The following is a 19546-nucleotide window of genomic DNA, read 5'->3' as shown; positions in this document are numbered from 1 at the left end:
GCTTGTTCCCATTTTATGACAACCAGCCTGTGTGGTCCCTCATCATCGCCCCACCCCCAGCCTCGCATGTGGGTTCCTAGAGTTTGGGGTGCTTGCTCACAGAGCCGTGCGGCTCTCTCTGTGTCTTCTCAGGTTTACAAGTCGTCCTGAAGTCGATCATGAAGGCAATGATCCCCCTGCTGCAGATCGGCCTCCTCCTATTTTTTGCAATCCTTATTTTTGCAATCATAGGGTTAGAATTTTATATGGGAAAATTTCATACCACCTGCTTTGAAGAGGGGACAGGTAGGTCCAAGCAACATGATGTGGTTGGTTTTTGTTTTTTGGGTTTTTTCCAGCCTTCCTCCCTTGGGGACAAGCTCCTAGAAAGGATATGCAGGGCTTTGCTTCTTTCTCCTGGCAGCTGGGAGAACTTCCTTGCAAAGTGCTACAGGCAAAGCCGGGGGTGAGATAGCCCTTGGGGTCTTGGTTGTTCTAGGGCCTTGCATTGGGGTTCCCCAGAAGCTGTCCCAGGGGTAAGTAGTTTATTTGGGACGTGATCCCAGGAAGTGCCAGAGGGGGAGTGGGGACATGAAACAGGGAAGGAAGACATCTAGTAAAGGGGTGTAGTGTTATCAAGCAGGCTAACCATTGTGGGCAGCTGGGGTCCGGTCCCATTGTGCAGCTTGGGGAGGTAGCATAGGACACATGCCTCAGACCCATCCCAGCCAGGGGGCAAGGGAGTCAGGGTCTTATCCACCAACTTCTGTCTGACACTGACAAGGACTGTCCCTGGGTGGGCATTAATGTCCCGGCACGACTGGCTGATCTGCATGCCGGGCTGGAGCAGGCATGAAAGATGTTTTCAGGTGGGAGGGTGGGGAGGCCAGGCCAACAGCAGGATATGGACAGGGTGCCAGCAGCTTCTGCCTCATAACCTTACAGGGACCACATCCCAGGCTGTGTTCTCAAGCAGGAGGAAAGGGGACAGCCTGGTTATGAAGGAAGAGGTCTGATTGCTTTGTTGGGGGGGCAATCCCCATTGCCTGGAGAAAAGGAATAGAGAAGGTGGCCCTCTCGGCCCCCCCTCCCAGAATGTACCTTGAAGACACCCCAGCTGGGAGGCAGGACACCAACAATCAGAACCTAGCACAAGCAGGGTTCTGTGTCATTGGCAACTCCTCAGTGGTTGGGTGAAGAAATGCAAGGTTGGGGGACAGGCAGAGAAAAGCCAGGAAGGCAGGAGGCTCACTTGTAGGACTCAGCTCTGAATCAGCAATGTCACAGGGTGGTGTCCCCCACTATCCACACACTCGGGAGCCCCAGCACCCTCCAGATACATTTTCCATTAAATGTCCTGCTCTCCAAGCTCCTTTGCTCTCTGAAGCCCAAGAACCAAATGGAACCGGATAAGGACAGAAGCCTGGATGTCTGTGTTGGAACCACTGGCCATCTTGGTCCAGATGGGCTGGCTGGCAATGCTGATCATGGGACAAGGGAACCATGAATTCAGGGGATAGACAGCATGGATGGTGAAGCTAAAGGGGAACCCCTGTGAGAAATGAAAGGAGTTTTAGGCCCGTCTCTCTGGGAAGAAGATTCTGTCCAGGAGTGGCTTCCCACGCACCCCACGTGGTGGAGCCATGGCCCAAGACCACCCCAGAGGGAAGGAAAACTCAGTTGGAAACGTTTATTCAAGATGTCCTTTTTCTTCCTCCTTTTCTCTTGCTCCTCCTGACTCCTTCTCTCCTGGGCTTGTGAAGTTTGCTCAATATGGGATGTCCTAATTATTTCTTTCCCCGATGAAGAAGGTGTTAATTGAGGCAGAGCTATTTCTGCGCCTGGCCTCGTCACCCGGGCGGAAACACAGGAGGGAGAGATACAGGGCAGGGCCCCTCAGATAAGTCAGCCAAGAGCAGAGAAACCAGGACTCCTGGAGCCTAGGTTTTGGGGTTTTGTTGAGGTGATTTTTTTTCTTTTTTGGTCTTTCTAGTCAAGCAGACACAACTGGCTTAGGTCTGAGTGGGGTTGTGAGGGGGCAGATGTGGGGGGGAGCAGCTGGGGGGTTAGAAAAACCTCATTTTAGGAGGATGACTGAAAAGCTCGCGATTAAAAATATAAGGCGTGTGAGTAAGAGACAGATATATACAGACACCCAGGCAGCAGGTTAATTTTAAAATATATTTATAACCAAATTCCTCAGACTCTCTGGACGGTTGCTTTTCTAGAAGCAGCGCTCAGAGTGTTTCGTGATGGGGGGGTGGAGGGTTGAGGGGGGATTGAAATCAGGAGAACCACTGGGCCAAACTGCCAAGGAGAGACAGATTTTCAGCTGCATCTCTTTATCCTCGGGAACCCGGTTCCTGCGTGCCCAGAACCGTGCCAAACACTCAGAGAAATGAAAAGGTAAAGTGGAAGGCATTCTGCTTTCCAAGTGCCTACAAAATCGTTTAAGGAGATAAGACTCCTCGTCTCCAATCAGTTTGTAGCCATGAAGGCTGACATGAGCTTTATCTCCCCACTAAATATGGACGAACATTGGGGAGCTCTTGTAGCCCTGAGGAAAAGGAGGGACCAGAGTTCACTGGCTGACGCAGGGGGCCGCAGGGGGTGGGAACTGAGCCAGACTTGGTCACAGGGTGGAGACATAGAAGGTTCTGGACAGAGGTGACCTTCCCAACAAACACTGGTTCTCATTTCTTATAGGAGCCCATGCATTTTCTTCTCCCCGCTCTGAGCCTGACGTTTAAAAGATATTGCCTTCCCATCTGTATCTGTTAAATATTAGCCCCCCTGTACCAAATCCAGCATGAATGAGGAAGGCATTTCCAGCCACTTAAACTAGTGGCCGATGTGCTCATTTCTTCTTGAGCAGTGGGTGTCAGCTCTGAGAGTGGCGGGTGTCACTTTGTGTGACCTACAGTTTTTATTTAACTGACGCTTCAAAGGCCAGTAAGATTCACGCCTTCCGTGCTGGTTTATTTCTCTCTGCGGCATGCTGAGTGGGGGTTGGGAATTTGTGCCCATAGCACATACATTGAGAGCTATTTTTATTTTGTGGAGACCTTGAATTTGCACACTTGGCTGTTTGTTTTCTTGGTGGACAGTGTTGCTCTCTGAAAACCTTCAAAAGTGTGACTCACTGAATAGGGTCCTCTTGTATCCACTGCTCTGGTCGAGTGGGGACACCCCTGGGTCATTCTGTGCTCCCCTGATGCCATGTGTTTCCAGGGTCTCCCCATCAACACCTTGGAATTCAGACCCCACCTTTGGCACCCAGCCCAACTTCACCAGGAAGTTGTCTTTGGTTGCCAGCAAAAGGGGCATCTGTTGGCATGTGTCTCTTTCCTTGTGGCATTTTTACAATCTGCCTCTTGCTGTTTGGGGAGAAAACTTAGCTCCTGTGCCTAAGGGTAAGTACTGTGTGTACTGGCCTCCCTCGCCCCCAGAACAGCTCCCTGAGCCCAGTACATCTCAAAAGAAAGAAAGAAAAGAAAAAAAGAAAAGCAAAGCAAAGAAAGAAAAAAGGGAGGTAGGGAGGGAGGGAAACAGGGAGAGAAGAGGAGGGGAGAAAAGAGGAAAAAAAGAAGAATCAGTCAGGCAACTGAAGAACAGTATCACATGATTCACATATTTGCCCTAATGGAAGTCTGAAGAACGCTGCCCCCAACCATCTCACAATGTGCATAGCATATTCACCAGACCCTCTATATTAGGTAACCGAAAGCACATCTCAACAGATCTTAAAGGACCAAAGTACACAAAATATTATCCTCTGACCCCAGTGTAATTAAGCTGGAACTTGGTAACAAAAGGATAACCCTGAAAGTGTTTGGAAATTAAGAGGCATGCTTCTTATCTGAGAATGAAATGATAGGGTATTTGAGATTTGCTTTAGAAATATTCTAGTGCAAGGCAAAGTGTGGGGAGGGGATACAGAGGAAACAAGACTAGCCCTGAGTTGATAAGTGTTGAAATTGGTGATAGGTACATGAAAATTTGTTATGCTATTCTGTTTTTTAAGATTGTATTTATTTTAGAGAGAGAGAGCGCAGGGGGAGGAGCAGAGGGAGAGGGACAAGTAGACTCCATGCTGAGCACAGAGCCTGACACAAGGCTTGATTCCATAGCCCTGAGATCATGACCCAAGTTGAAATCAAGAGTCGGACACTCAACCGACTGAGCCACCCAGGTGCCCCTATACTATTCTGTTTTTGTAAATATCTGGCAAGTTAAAAAAAAAATAAGAAATGCATCTTGGTTATCCATGGGTCAAAGAGAAATAATATTGGAAATTGCTGAATATTTTACTTGAGTGATAATGATAATAATGCATGACAAGTTTTGTGAGATGCAACTAAACCTGCATGCAAAGGGCAATTTATAGCCTTAAAAGAAATGAATCTGTCTCAAAAGTTTAGGAAATGCACAGGGAAAGTAATACAACTTGGAGAAGAAATTAATAAAACAGAAAACAATGAATAGATCAATAAAGCGAAACTTAAAAAAAATACTGATAAATTCATTCCAATAGTCATTTTTTTCCAACAATATTGAATCTCTACAGCCCCTGTTTCTCAGAGCTGGTTTTCCTAGCCCTTTCCCCTGACTTTTCTCCCCTTCCCTTTCATAGATGACATTCAGGGTGAGTCTCCGGCTCCGTGTGGGACAGAGGAACCCGCCCGCACCTGCCCCAATGGGACCAAATGTCAGCCCTACTGGGAAGGGCCCAACAATGGGATCACTCAGTTCGACAACATCCTATTTGCAGTGCTGACAGTTTTCCAGTGCATCACCATGGAAGGGTGGACTGACCTCCTCTACAACGTAAGTGATGCAAGTATGGGAGAGGTGGCCCTCTTGGACCAGCCAATTCCTGAGGCTGAATTGGAGGGATTCTGAGCCGGTGAGGTGGCGGGGCGAGGGGGCAGGAGGCATCAGAACTTTAGGTAGAGGAGGCCCCTTGGGACATGGAAATCTAGAGGGCACTTAGATGCTGCATAAATTTTCACTGTTAAAGTGTTTAAGTATAATTTTAGATTTTTTAATATGTAAATGTGTGATTCACAAGCCCATATGGATAAAAGAGTAATATCCTGAGATGTATACAAAGGGACACTGTGCTGGGACCCTCACTGGCCCTCTGCCAGCCACACTCCTTCTCTGTAGGGTGAGGAGCCCATGGGGCACAGGGGATATATCTTTCAGAAGCTGGTACCAGCTATCCCACTTTCTAGACAATCTCCTTGGATTATCCAGGATTCTGGAATTTTCTGCCCAAGCCCAGATTCTGTGAACTTGCATGAGATTCTTCTGTGGGTCTGTTCTCCAACTGGGCCAGGTGTCCTAGGAGCATCTGTTGGCACAAATGTGGCTGGAGCTTAGCCATGTGAGCAGGAATGTCCATGCATGTGTGCATGAAGCCCCCTGCCCCAGGTCAGATGGAGCCATGAGTGGGAGAGAAAGCAGGCCATGCATGGTCCAGGGGCAGGGCTGGATTTGCTCACATCATGATCCAGGGCAGACGTCTAGGTTCTAAATTCCACCCTGACCTTCCCATTGCTTATGAAGGTATGTTTACAAAAGCGAAGCATACAGCATATTTTATTTAGTAGCTTTTAAATATTTACACAGAGTATGTGGGCCTCCATAGGTACTCTTGTCTGAGATCTTGAAAACATTAGAGACAGGCCCACCTGCCCCACTTGCATCCTGTTTCCTATCCCTCCACCAGGTGCCACCCCTTCAGCTCCTTGGTGTATGCTTTCTGTGTTTATGCAAATATAAGTGTAATCAAATCTATATCCTCCTCCCTCTTTCTTACCCCAAAGTGTAGCATTCTATGCCTGCTGTTTTATTCTGTGATTTTTGGTAGGGGGGGTCTCATGACAACATATACTGGAGATCTTTCTATGGCAGGACATGGAACATGACCTCGTTCTTTTGTACAGCTGCATAGCAGTCCATTGTTTGGTGGGCTGTGGTTCATTTAGTCAGTTCTCCCAGAGACAAATGCTTGGATGGTTCCCCATCCTCTGACATTGAACTCAGAGCTGCCATGAGCCCTACTGCATTTACGTCTTTTCATCCTTGTGCAGAAATAGCAGGGGTTGGTAGTGTCCATTCCCAGAAGTGGGATCACTGGGTCAACAACTAAACTGTATTTATAATTTTGATAGATATTTAGATGTACAGGTTTTAGAGCTCTCTCTGCCCTAAACACAGCACACCTTCCTCACCCACCTGTGCCTTGAGAGGGCCTCCCCCACCCCCCGCCCAAGTCAGTCACCTGTCAGCAGCTGGAGATGGGTGGAGTCAGGAATACAAGGTGCCACAAGGGTAGTGACCTCATTGGGCTGGTCCACATATACGTCTGTTGACTCACAGAGGTGTCCTCTCTGCCTGCGTAAGTGCTGAAATTGCCAGTTAAGGTTCTGCCATATGAGCCAGGGCTTGGCCTGCTGGGGAAGCAACACCATGTTTCTTCTTACATGTGGGGCTGCTCAAGTCTCCTCCTAGTGGCAGTTGAGGTTTCTTAAGGAAAGTTCCCCCTTGGGGGTGGATGGAGATTTGCAAGAACCTATCCTTTTGACCAGTGGCTCATTTTTGGGTGGGGCTGAGAGTACAGCCTGGAAGTGGATTGCAAAAGTGCCATGGACAGCTGAGCATGTCACATACTGCACAAGCCACATCTCAGGAGTGTAATTTGTATTGTAGACTACCATTATTTGGTATTGTATTATTGGTATTACCAAATAATGGTATTTGGTATTGTACTCCACCATTATTACAGTTTTTTGACAACTATAAAGAATGTAAGAAGGAGATATGGTGTCCTAATTTGTATGAAGACCTTGTCTAAGCATAGCATCCTAGAAACAGACCACAGATCTAAGAAATGTTCAGTCTCTCTCTCTCTTGGGCCTCACTTGCAAAGAGCTTGGATCAAAGGTTACACCCAATTGGCAAAAGCTTGCTGGGAGATTTTTATGGGTTCTAGATTTTTGCTTTGCAAGGGTGGTGTGAGAGGAGGCTACAGAGGGAAATGAGCCCTCCTGGAAGTGAAACAGAGCCAGGGGCCAGGAAGGTAAGGAACTTGGACAGAGAATGGGACTGAGGAACAGAAGCTAAGAAAATTGTGAACATGGGAAAGGGTTGTGTCCAGAGAAAGTGTCCAGAGGTTCAGAGGAAGACACTGGGGATGTACTTAGTAGTGGGAGAGGAAGCATGAGCAGGACGACATATTTCCAGAAGATTCTCTAGTCATAAGCACCATTGTTGGAAGAGATACTTGTCCTAGAAGCTTAGAGCTGAGCTGTCTTTGGGGAAACAAGCTGAGGGGAAGTGGTGAGAGCACAGTCAGGCACCAGACTGCCTAGGTCCCCATCCTGACTCTACCACTTCCTTGCTGTGCAACCTTGGGCAAGTCACTTGGCCTCTCTGTGCCTCTTTCCACTTGTGCAGTACGAGCAGAAGCACGGTCCTACCTCACAGGGCAGGAGGACTGAATGAGCTGGGTACATGTGAAGTGTTTAGAACAGTGCCTGGTCCTCAGCGAGCTCTGTGTAGGGCCGAATTCTCCACCCTGGTAGGCATGGCTCTCAGAAACATATGAATTTCTTATCATAAAAACCCCAGCAGCACCCGACGAAGTAGAGTGAGCTGTGGGGTTCCACTTCATTCCCCACCCTCACCCTCAACACACTGGTAGCTGTTACTAACTCCAAGTAGCCTTCTAGAACTTTACATGTACTTACATCCCACCATCATCCTGTGAGCAGAAACCCCACCCATGATCTGGGCCTGATGTGAGTCTAGAGCAGTAATAAAGTAGCACGAAGTGGTGGCTAAAGCAACAGACATTCGTTGTCTCCCAGTCTGGGTGCCAGAAGCGCCCTATCAAGGCATTGGCCTTCTTGGCCTCCTCCAGCTTCTAGCCAACAATCTTTGGCATTCCCTGGCTTACACATTCTCTGCCCTCCACTTGAATATCCCATCTTCACTTGGCTGTCTTCTTATAAAGACACAGGTCATGTTGGATTAGGGCCCACCCTACTCCAGCACCATCTGGTCTTAACTAATGACCTCGGCAATGACCTGATTTCCAAATAAGGTCACATTCTGAGGTCCTGGGGGTTAATACTTCAATGTATCCTTTTGGGGGGGCAGTATTATTCAATCTATAACACCTCCCAGATAAACTACTGGACCTGAACCCTTGTCTAGGGCTTCTCAAATTAAGACACAAACTTAATACAACCATTAAAGCCTCTCATTGTCAAAGGCAGGGGGCTAAGGTGACTACCTTTGAGTTTCTGCTGCTGAGGACAGAGCTGCTGCTTTTCTAGGCATTTGGCCTCTGCTGTTGTGTTCTGCCCTCTGCCAGCCCTGCCTCCTCAATGCATCTGGCCACAGGCAGCCACAAGGTCTGGAATCTTTATCCTCTGTATTTGTGCTAGAGCCAAGGCCTGTGGGCATGGCCACACTGGCCTCTGGCAGGTGAGACCCAGGAGTAGAGAATCTGGGTGCACCAGCTCAGGTTTCTTAGAATCCATGAGCCAGATGGATGCCACCTGCCTGGGTGGGCAAGACTTTACAATCCCAACATCTCATTTCTTTTCTCAATATCATTGATAACCATTTGATTATTCACTAACTGTTGAGCACCTACTGTGTGCTGGGCAATGGGCAGGTGGCAGCAGGGAAAGGGACCCACCATGAAGAAGATGGACAAAAATCCTCACTCTGATAGGGGAGATGGACAGAAGCATTAACATGATAAATCAAAAACTGCATTTATGGTGGGACATAGACAGTAAGCAAATGCATAACAGGGGACGTGGTGACATGCCCTGTGAGGACAAAAGAGCACAAGAGGAAGGCGGGGCTAGTCTAGGTCAGCAATCAGGGAGGGCTCCTCAGAGGAAGTGACATTTCCAGAGAGAAGGAGAGCGCCAGACGGATGTTTGTGGGAGAGCATTCTTGGCAAAGGAAACAGCAGTAGCTCACCTACATGACCTGTTCAGCCCCCTTCCAGGTTTTCCCAGTTTTGATTTGTTCCTTTTCTTTTCTGCTTGGCTTCCTGGTTAAATTAAGCGCCTTCTGGAAAAAGCCTAACCCCAGCTAATCAGCAGTGTTGTCAAAGATTTATATCAGGATGTGCATCTCAGCATTATTTGTAAAAATAGAACAAAACTGGAAGCAACTGGTTCAGTACCGTATGGTCCCTTCATATGATGGAATATTACGTCGTCATTAAAAAGCATCTGTTGGGAGAATATTTACGGACGCGTGGAAATGCACACTGTATAATGACGAGTGGGGAGAACTGATTTTTTTTTTTTTTTTTAAAGAATCAAGGTGAGGTAAACCTATGTCTTAGCTCCGGCTGCCATTATAAGAGTATGCAGCAGGCGGCTTCAACAACAGAAACTCATTGCTCACGGTTCTGGATGCTGGAACCATAGGGCCAACACGGTGAGGACTCTCTACCTGGCTTAAGGACAGCCGGCTTCTTGCCAGGAGAGAGACAGCTAGCTCTCTGGCGTCTCTTCGTATAAAGACACTAACCTCATCATGGGGGCCCCACCTGTGTAACCCCCTCCAACCCTGACCAACTCCCAGAGGCCCCACCTCCTAACACCATCACACTGGGGCTCAGGGTTTCCACACATGATCGTAGGGGTTGCAATCCACTTCAGCCTGTCCATCTTCTGCTCTCAAGTGTGTACATTTGAAAATATACGTTAGGGAAAGAAAGATTGGAACGCACTGTACCAAGATGGCCTTTAGAGAGTGGGGCTCAGGAATCTTTATCTTTCCAATTCTACTCTGTATTATCAATTTTTCTACTGTGAGCAAAATTTCCTTTTGTAATCAGGAAAAAAATTAGGTTTGTCTTGTTATAGATTTAAGAGAAAAAAAAGATATTTTTGCTCATTATGACAAGGTGGGGGGGAATGAATATTTTCTGGGTGTGTCCACAGTGTGTTGGCTGCGTCACCCGTCCAGAGAGGGTGAACACCAAAGGCTCAATTGATATAGCAATAATCAATGCTCATTCTTATTGTTTTACCATTAAAATGAAGAAAAAGGAAATCTTCCTTATGGAAGAATTCTGTTTAATATAAATGCAGATGCTCCACTTCTAGAAGCAGGGTTGAGTCTCCCCCCTCATTGGAGGGTAGGCTGGACTTAGTGACTCACTTCCAGAGAATAGAGTAGGGAAGGGAGAGATGAAGTCATTTTACAGTGGGGAAACCTCGCAGACACCACCTTAAGCAAGGGACCAAGGTCGGACGCCCCCCCCCAACACACACACAATCGTATGACCCTTGACGGATGTGATGGGCAGGGGACCTCACCTCTGGTTTTCTTCCCTAAGACTCACAATCCCTGTGTAATCATGAGCAAAACATAGACAAACCCAGACTGGAGGGTGTTCTGCCGGATACCTGGCCAGTCCTTTCCCGGACTCTCAAGGTCATGATATATGTAAGGGAAGACTGAGAAATTATCATAGACCAGAGGAGCGAAAGGAGATGTGACAACTGGATGTGACGTGAGGTTCTGGAACAGAAAGGAGACATTAATGGGAAACTGACAAAGTTCAAATAAAGTCAGGAGTTTGGTTTTTAAATAACCTGAGGGGGAGAGGGAACTATCCCCCATTTTACAAATAAGAGTCCGAGATAGAGAGTGTGGCCGAGGTTGGCGGCCAGGAAGTGGCAGGACCAGGTGCCCTGAACTGAACCCCAGGAAAGAGATATGGAGGAAGGGAGGGAGAGCGGTTTAATTTTTTTTAAGATTTTATTTATTGATTTGAGAGAGAGAGCATGAGTGGGAGGAGGGGCAGAGGGGAGGGAGAAGCAGGCTCCCCACTGAGCATGGAGAGCCATTTAATTTTTAAAGGAGTAATTTCTTAAAACTCTCTTTAAGTCTGAGGCAGAAAACGCGGATTAGGGGCCAAAGAGCCTACATTAAAGAATTCAGGGATTCTTTATGGTTTTTGTGTTATTGACATACAAGTTTGAGATGTACAAGATGCTGATTTGACAGACGCATTATTACCCAGTGAGTTTAGTGAACATGTGTCAGATGATAGAGTGGCCCAAACTTGTTTTTTTGCCCCAGGTGGTAGCGGAGGCATGGGGAAGCTCAGGAGCGTTGTGCTGGCCCAAAGCAGCCTGGAAGCAGCGTGTGGGTTATGGGAACTGCCCTCTCTTGGTGGATACAAGGGATAGCAGGGGGAGAGGCATGGGTCCTTAACCCAGGACCTGTCATGAACAGCATGGGGGTCCTGGCAGGACCAATACTACCTAAGTTCATTTTTGGCTGCCATTCACTGAATTTACCAGATGTCACACATCTTCTTGTGCTGTCCATCAATCCATAAAACAACATTGTGCGAGAGGCATTTTTAGACCCATCATCCAGATGAGGAAACTGAGGTCCACAGGGATAAAGCAACCTGCCAAGGTCCTATAGCCAAGCGTGGTGAAATCTGGATTCGAACACAGCACTGGGAACTCATCATCCCACTCCCTCCCCTTTGTTTGACTCTCCCCTTCTCTTCCTTCTCCCCCTCTTTCTTTGTGTTTTTTATGTCGTATCTGTCTCTGTCTCCTCCTCCACCTGTCTTCCCTTTCTCCCTCTCCACCTCTCTGCTTTACTGTGTGTCTCTCACTCTGTTTCTCTCCTTCAGTTAATGTCAATTAGGAAGGCAGCGAGATTGTGCATGGTGGGTGATTATAAATGTGTGTCCCTTGACAAATGGTCACTTGTGCTTGAAATTGATCTTTGGCCCAAACCCTTTTTAATTCATAAATGCTCCTTTTGGCCAATTTCAAATCACCAAAACTGAGGGGACTTTGGGTCATACATTCATTCAACAAACATTCATTGAATGCCTCCTACGTTCATGCACTCTTCCAGGCACTCAGGATATGCAGTGAATGGAAGAGACAAAAATCCCTGTTTGGGGGGAGTTGACATTTTAGTGGAGGAAGCAGGGGATTGGGATCATCAACATAATTTAGAGATTATATATGTATGTGTAAAGGGCAGAGAGTATCTTAAATATTTTAGTCTTGGCAGGCCTCACCATCTCTCTCACAACTACTCAGTCTGCTGTCATAACACAGAAGCAGCCACAGAGAAAATACATAAGAGAATGGTCATGACTGTGTACCCATAAAACCATCATTTACAACCACAAGTGGCTAGGCCATGGGCTGAACTTTGAGGACTCCTGTGTAAGAGGGGAAAGAGAGCTTAGGAGAAAAATTAAACAGGAGAGGAGCTTTGGATTGTCAAAGTGAGGGGTTGCAGTTCTTCTAATAAGCCCTAAAGGAGGTGAGGGGGTCGCCATGCAAGTATGCTAGGGAAAAGAAGCCCAGGCAGACAGGATAGCCAGTGCAAAGGCCCTGGGGCAGGAATGTTCCTGGCATTTATGAGGAGCAGCAAGGTGGGGAGTGAGTGAAAGCAAATGAGGGAGCTGGTGAGGCCAGAGGAGGTGACATGACCAAATAGGCAGAGAGGCTGTGGAATTTATCATCCAAACCGGGACAATTTTGAGAGCAAATAAGGAAAGGAGGACTCAAAAATAATTAACAGGCATTGCGTGATCTACAATGAGTATAAACTAGGACATACGACCTCCCTCACAGCCTCTGTGGGACCTTGGCTCTTTCACGGTCAAACCCACACCATTTTTATCCAGTATGCTGGGGAATTGGGTGTTCTCCTGAATTGCGTATTTTTTTTCTTAACATCCTCTATACTTTTTCTGAATGAACCAGGCTCAAAAAAAAAAAAAAATAGAGGAAAATAAACCATAAAACAGAAAGCACTTAAGAATTTTACTGGGACTCAGCCATTAATTTGTTTGATGAGTATTTATTGAACGCTTGCTAAACGCCAGGCGCCACGCTAGGCACCAGCAGTGTGGGGATGAATCAGTCTCTCCTTTAAGGCTCTCACGGGCCAACTATTATAAATATAAAATACTACGTAAGTGCAGCGAAGAGGTGAAGTAGAAAAAAAAATCTTTCTGTTGCAAGCCAGAAGGACGGTTCCAGCCCCAGCTGTGCCATCCAAGCCCTGTGCGAGCTGGCGAGTCACGTTGCCTTCCTCAGCCTGGTTCCCCCATCCCCTGGGTATGGAAACTGTGGGAATCAAGGGGTATTTGTCACTAAAGTGACAGTGGTTGTCTTGCCTGCCTCTTTGTTCCCAGGGAAACAGCCTGATCATTTGGACCTGAGATAAGCACAGTCTCCTGTCCATGATACTGTTTTTTTAAAGATTTATTTATTTATTTTGTGGGGGAGGGGCAGAGAGAGAGAATCTCAAGCAGACTCCCGGCTGAACATGGAGCCTGACCTTGAGATCATGGCCTGAGCTGAAATCCAGAGCCGGACGCTTAACCAACTGAGCCACCCAGGTGTCCCTGCCCTTGGTATTATTTAAACAACCCATTCCAGGGACCTCAAGGTTACTTGCATTCATCATGCCACCAATGCTTAGTAAGTACCTGCTGTATGCCAGGTGCCATTCTGGGCACTGGGGAGGTGAGGTTTTAGGGAAAAGACTGTCTACAAACAAGCGAAGGTATAAATTGACAAAGTGAATCAGAGAACAAAGCATGCCAGGAAGAGAACGGATGTCTGGCAGTGCTGGAGGGAGGAGCTAGTCCTGTGGGTCAGGAGGCCTGGGAAGGCTTATCTGAGCTGGGGACAGTGGAGCTGAAGACTGAGTGATGAGGAGGCATCAACCACACCAAGATCAAGGGGACTCTGGTCTCCAGGGGACACTGGGATCCAGACAGAGGCTCAGAGAACAGATACAACTAGTGCGTTGTAATCTTGAACTTTACATTTTGGTGTACCGATTTCTCCATCAGACATACCGGAGACATTGTTTTTCCTCACCTGCCTCATGAGATCCATAGAAGGATCAATGAGAAAGTGGCATTTGAGAAAGCCCTGCAGGAGATGAAGGAGCAAGCCAAGGAGATATCAGGGTGTGTCAGCCAGGAAAACTGTGTGATGCTGCAGTAACAAGCATCCCCCAAAGTCTCCATGACATTAACAACAGATCCCTTTATTGCTCACACTACGTGTCCAGTGTAGGTTGGCAGTGGGGGAGAAGGGGCTGTGCTCACCATTGCCACTTGGAAGCCAGCCGATAAAACAGCTAGGACATTGCCACTTGCTGTCCCAAATAGAAAGAAAGCCTCAAGGGTCCCACGGTGACAGTTCAGTGTTCCAAAGTGGCACAGCTGTCTCCACTCACTCCTTATTGGCCAGCACTCAGCATGAGGCCCTCAGCCAACCACAGGGGGACTGGCACGGGCCATCCCACCATATCACCAGAAATACTTAGTGACAACACTAATAAGAATTAGTGTTCCAAGCACTGGAATTCTTTGAGCCTTTGGGAAAAAGACAGGACTCTTAAGAACCCGTCCTTTTCAGGATTACTGATTATGACAGGTGAACAAGTTTCCATCCTCCTTCATTTCGCCAAACCCAGACTCGTGCACACACCCGCCCTTTTCCTGAACTGCCAAAGGAGGTCAGACCCAGGAGGGGAAGTTTGGGCCCCCCACATCATCTGCTATCAGACTAGCAGTGGCAGCTCTAGCCTTCCTTCTTGGGAAACGTAGTTCCCATTTTCTTCCCAAGCAGACCCCAGGGAAAGCCCACCTCCTTATCAAAAATTGCATCCACCCCTCCCCCAACTTCTTCTCCTTGATTTGTTGGCTGTAGAGCATGGACTTGAATAATTTGGGCCAGACTGGAAAGAGAACAAGTTCTCGGTCCCAGGGAGAAAAGCAAACAAGGGAGGTGAGAGAGGAAGGACAGCTTGGGAACTGATGGTGCAGGATGTGTGGGGAACTTGGACCCACCTCTCATTCAGTCATTCCACAAACATGTATTGAGCACTGCTTGCATACCTGGCATTGTGCTAGGGAATACAGCAGTGAACAAGAACAAAAAAAGCACCTTGTGGAACTGACATTCTAGCCGGGGAGATGGACAGTGAGCAGGAGAAATAGGAAAAGTGTAGAGAGGGTGAAGCTAAGGGAAAATCTGGCACAGGAAATGGGATTAGAAATAAAGGGCCGTCAAGGAAGACCTCTTGGAGTAGGTGGCATTTGAGCAAAGACCTGAAGAAGAGTGAGGGAGGAACCATGTAGGAATCTGGGGGAAGAGCCTTCCAACGGGGGGAGCAGCAGGTGCAAAGGTCCTGAGATGGGACTATGCCTAGTGTATCTGAGGAGCTGAAAGGAGCCCATGTGACTAGAGAAGAGTTATCCAGGGGCAGAGTGACAGGGGCATTGGGGGGTGGGATACCTCTGCCAATTAGTAGCTATATTTGTTTTCTGTGGCTGCCAATACATGGAGGCCAGAAACCGGAGACTAAGATGTCAGGAAGGCTGTGCTCCATCTGAGACTCAGTAGAACCCTTCCTTACCTTGTTCTGGCTTCTTCCAGTGGCTGTTGACCCTTGGCATTCCTTGGCTTCCCTCCACACTCTGCCTTCATAGCCATGTGGCCATCCTCTCCCCTGCATGTCCCTGTCTCAACCTGGTGTTTTCCTCTTCTTTAAAAGGACACCAGTCACATTGGATGAGGGCCCCCCCCCATCATGACCTCACCTTAACTTGATGGCAGCTGCAGAGACCTATTTCCAAGTAAAGTCACATTCCCAGGTACTGGGAGAGTGGGGGGACAAAAGGCAACCCAGAATGGACCTTGGGCATGGAACTTTACTTCTCTTTACCCTCCAAGGAGGATGGGAAGAATTGTGTACACCTTTTGGGGTCTATGAGAGGATTAACTGAGCTCAGGTAGACTGAGTGCCTGGCACTGGGTATGTCTGTTATTAGGCTGGGCAGCATGTCATGGGCCAGAGGGGTCCTAAGCCTACTGGGGAGCTGGATTGGGAGCAGAGGCTGAGATGGAGGGGCTGCCTCAGTTCTGAGGGGCCTCTGCTGTTTCTCCCTATTCCATCCCACCTCTCTTCCCCCACCCGCCACTCTGTCCCCATCCCAAACCTGTTTCCTGAGATGGCCCAGACTTTTTCTTGTGTTGGCTGGTGCGGGCTTTCTCTCCCTGGACTATATTTAGCCTAAGAAACAGGCATGAGAAGCCTCAGCTGCCGCAGCACTGGAAAGGAAAAGCACAAACCCAGTCCTGCCTTCTGTCCAGCCCTGTTCTGCTGACTCCATTCTTTCTTCCAGAACCTTCTAGAAGCAAAACATCAGAACTTTAGGTGTTTGTTGGAAGAAGGACATGTACAAGAGCCCTGACATATTAATTGTCCCCAGAACTTGTGTGTGTCCATGATGAAAGTTGGCTTTGTTTGTTGGTTCGCTTTGTTTTCCATTTTTTAATTGTGGTAAAACACACATGACATAAACTTTACCATCTTAATGATTTTTAAGTGCCCAGTTCTGTGGCAGTAAGTACATTCTCATTGTTGAGCAGCTATCCCCACCACCCATCTCCAGAACTCATTATATCTTGTGAATAGACTGTGTCCCCACTGAACACTGACTCCCTGCTCCCTCCTGCAGCCCCTGGTGCCCGCCATCTACTTCCTATCTCTGTGACTGTGACTTCTGTAGGGATTGCATAGAAGTAGAATCATAAAGCATTTCTTTTTTTTTTAAGAATTTACTTATTTATTTGAAAGAGAGAGTGCATGAGAGAGCACAAGGAGGGCGGAGGGCAGAGGGAGAAGGAGGAGCAAACTCCTCACTGAGCAGGGAGCCCGATGCAGGGCTCAATCCCAGGACACTGGGATCATGACCTGAGCTGAGGGCAGACACTTAACTGACTGAGCCACCCAGGCACCCCCAGCCTCTGCCTTTTTATGACTGACTTATTTCGCTCAACATAGTGTCCTCAAGATTCTTCCACGTTGTACCATGGGTCAAAATTTTCTTCCTTTTTAAGGTAAAGTTTACCCAAAAAATATGGTTAAAAAGTAAAGTAAAATAAGCATACGGAAAACCTACAGATCTTAAGTGAGGAGCTTGATGAATTTTCACAAACTGGGCACACCTGTGTGACCAGCACCCAGATCAGGAAACAGAACCTTCTCAGCCCTGAAAGCCCCTTGGGGCCCCCTCCACAAAGGGTGCCCCATCAGGACCTCAGGCATGGTTGACTAGTTTGCCTGCTTTTGTATTTTGTAGAAATGGAATCTTCCATACATGTTCTTTTCTGTCTGGCTTCCTTTGCCTGACACTAACTAACTCAGTAAGGTTTCATGTGACAAGTGGCAGTCATTCATTGCATGACATTCCATTTATTTATCCTCTTGTTAATGAGGGTTCAGACCATTTCCAGTTTGGGGCTATATATGAAGATCACCACTATGAACAATCTTGACCATGCCATTCATATTTCTGTTGGGTAACGACCCAGGACTCAGGAGTGGAATTTCTGGGTGGTAGTACAAGTATGTGATTTAATTTTGGTAGAAATTCCCAACCCCTTTTCCAAAGTGGTTGTACCATGTGTTATGGATTGAATTGTGTCCTCCCTGCCCCAATTCATATACTGAAGTCCTAACACCCAGTACCAGAAAAGCGTGACCTTCATTGGATGTGGGATCATTGTCGAAGATGAGGTCATTAGGGTGGGCCCTAGTCCAATATGGCTGACATCTTTAAAAGAGGGGAAAGAATTTGGACAGAGAGACAGACATGCACACAAGGAGAATGTCATGCAAAGATGAAGGTGAAGATCAGAGTGATGTGTCTATAAGCCAAGGAACCACCAAAGATTATCAGCAAACCCCCAGATGCCAGAGGAGAGGCGTACAATGGTTTCAGCCTCAGAGCCTCTAAAAGGAATCAACCCAGCTGACATCCTGGTCTCAAACATCTGGCCTTCAAGAACAGTGAGACAATAAATTTCTGTTGTTTTAAGGCCCCTGGTTGTAGTTCTTTATTACCCCAGGCAGAGCACTCATACGCCATATTACCCTCCCATGGGCAACATAAGGGAGATTCCAGCTTCTTCAGACTCCCCAACACCTGATAGAATCAGTCTTTCTCATCCTAGTATTTGTGGTAGGTGGGAGCAGGGGCAGGAGAAGTAGCATCGTACGGGTGTGTTTAAAGGTGAGCTTTTAAAGCCATGTTCCATGGGTGTCCCAGACCTGATGAGCCACCATAAGGCTCCCTCTGCTCCAGCTGCTAATGCCAGGCCTTCCCCAGCACAGAGGTTACCTCCATGGGCTCTGGGTCCCCACCTCCTGGTTCCAGTCCCATGTCTACCACCCATTAGCTCTGGGACCTTGTACTGGCACTTTTGTCTTTCTAGGCCTCAGTTTCCCCAGTTAGAAAATGGGCATGATGGTAGAATAGAGTCATCATGAGGATTAAATGAGTAACTAAGCTAACATAGCTAATATACTTAGAGCGTCTGGCCCAAGTACTCCATGAGCACCTGTTTTTATATTTCTCCCTCTCTTTCTCTTTCTAGTCTTTATTTTCATCCCCTCCTCTTACTTCCTTCTTGGCACAGTGTTCTGCCATCCAGAGAAGAATGTTTGACTTGTAGACATCTTCCCTGCCTCTCCGAAAACTGAGCTGGGCACATCTGGGAATTTTTTTGTGGTTCACATTGAGGCTGCAGAGCATAGAGGAGGGAGACCCTTGAGGAAAAGGCTCACAGCCCTGCCATCTGTCTTGGTGATTTAACCTGGCCTTCAGACCCTGCCTTCATGCACTTCCTCTAAGGGAAGAGTGTGACTGTATCAGGGAGAAGGAGGGAACCAGGGGATCATTTCTACATTTTGATTGGGTTTTTTTTTTTCCTTCTTTTTTCCTGGAGTTTGGTCTGGGATGTTCTCTTGAGTTTCATGCTGGTTCCTGGGTCCTGTGAGGCCTACATGATTAAGAGGGGACTTTGTCCGTCTAATGGTACCTCTGGGGTTTCCCCCACTAATTGATCCAGTTCCATTTCTCTGTCTGCGCTTCCAGAGCTCCAGGACTCCACAGGCCAAGGACATTTGAGGGCAGAGCTCCCTCTTCTCCCACCTGTCAGGTCATACTTGAGTCCCATGAACTCTCACCTACTTTCCGTCCTCATTTCCCACAGAGCAACGATGCCTCAGGGAACACTTGGAACTGGTTGTACTTCATCCCCCTCATCATCATTGGCTCCTTTTTTATGCTGAACCTCGTGCTGGGTGTGCTGTCAGGGTAAGTCTCTACTAGTCTCCCCATCCCACACCCCCTCACCATCTTCTGACCATAAAGAGACCATCAAAACTTTGTTTTCATTCTCCAGGCAGAAAATATACCTTCCCTTGTCTTGGTTTAGCCAGGAAGTTATTAGCAAGTCAGGTACAGGTGCACAGGTTGTGCGCTGCTAAAAGCACCCAGGGAAAGGACTCATGAGGGCTGGAATCCAGTCCAACATTAGCTCACAACATTGTACCCCTGGCATTGAGCAACCTCCACCTGAGAAAGGGGAGGTTCTTTCCAATGCAGACCTCTCATTCAGAAGTCTTTCCCAACCACAACCACCACACAAGAAACTTC

At 47.6% G+C, this 19546-nt stretch overlaps 1 protein-coding gene across 20 annotated transcripts in view; it reads left to right on the top strand.

Moving 5' to 3' along the window:
- Positions 1 to 19546, top strand: part of CACNA1A (calcium voltage-gated channel subunit alpha1 A) — a 284022-nt gene that overhangs the window by 167917 nt on the left and 96559 nt on the right. For all 20 annotated transcript variants that reach the window (XM_032835843.1, XM_032835845.1, XM_032835844.1 and 17 more), the window contains 3 exons: positions 133 to 285; positions 4613 to 4806; positions 19101 to 19204. In XM_032835843.1, coding sequence (XP_032691734.1) covers positions 133 to 285; positions 4613 to 4806; positions 19101 to 19204 — 451 coding nt within the window. The remainder of the gene's footprint in view (positions 1 to 132; positions 286 to 4612; positions 4807 to 19100; positions 19205 to 19546) is intronic.

The sequence above is a fragment of the Lontra canadensis genome, unplaced genomic scaffold, assembly GCF_010015895.1.
Source record: "Lontra canadensis isolate GAN:19392208 unplaced genomic scaffold, GSC_riverotter_1.0 scaffold88, whole genome shotgun sequence".
Taxonomy (NCBI): domain Eukaryota; kingdom Metazoa; phylum Chordata; class Mammalia; order Carnivora; family Mustelidae; genus Lontra; species Lontra canadensis.
The sequence above is the reverse complement of the archived record's forward strand: the minus strand, read 5'-3'. Positions and strand labels throughout refer to the sequence as shown.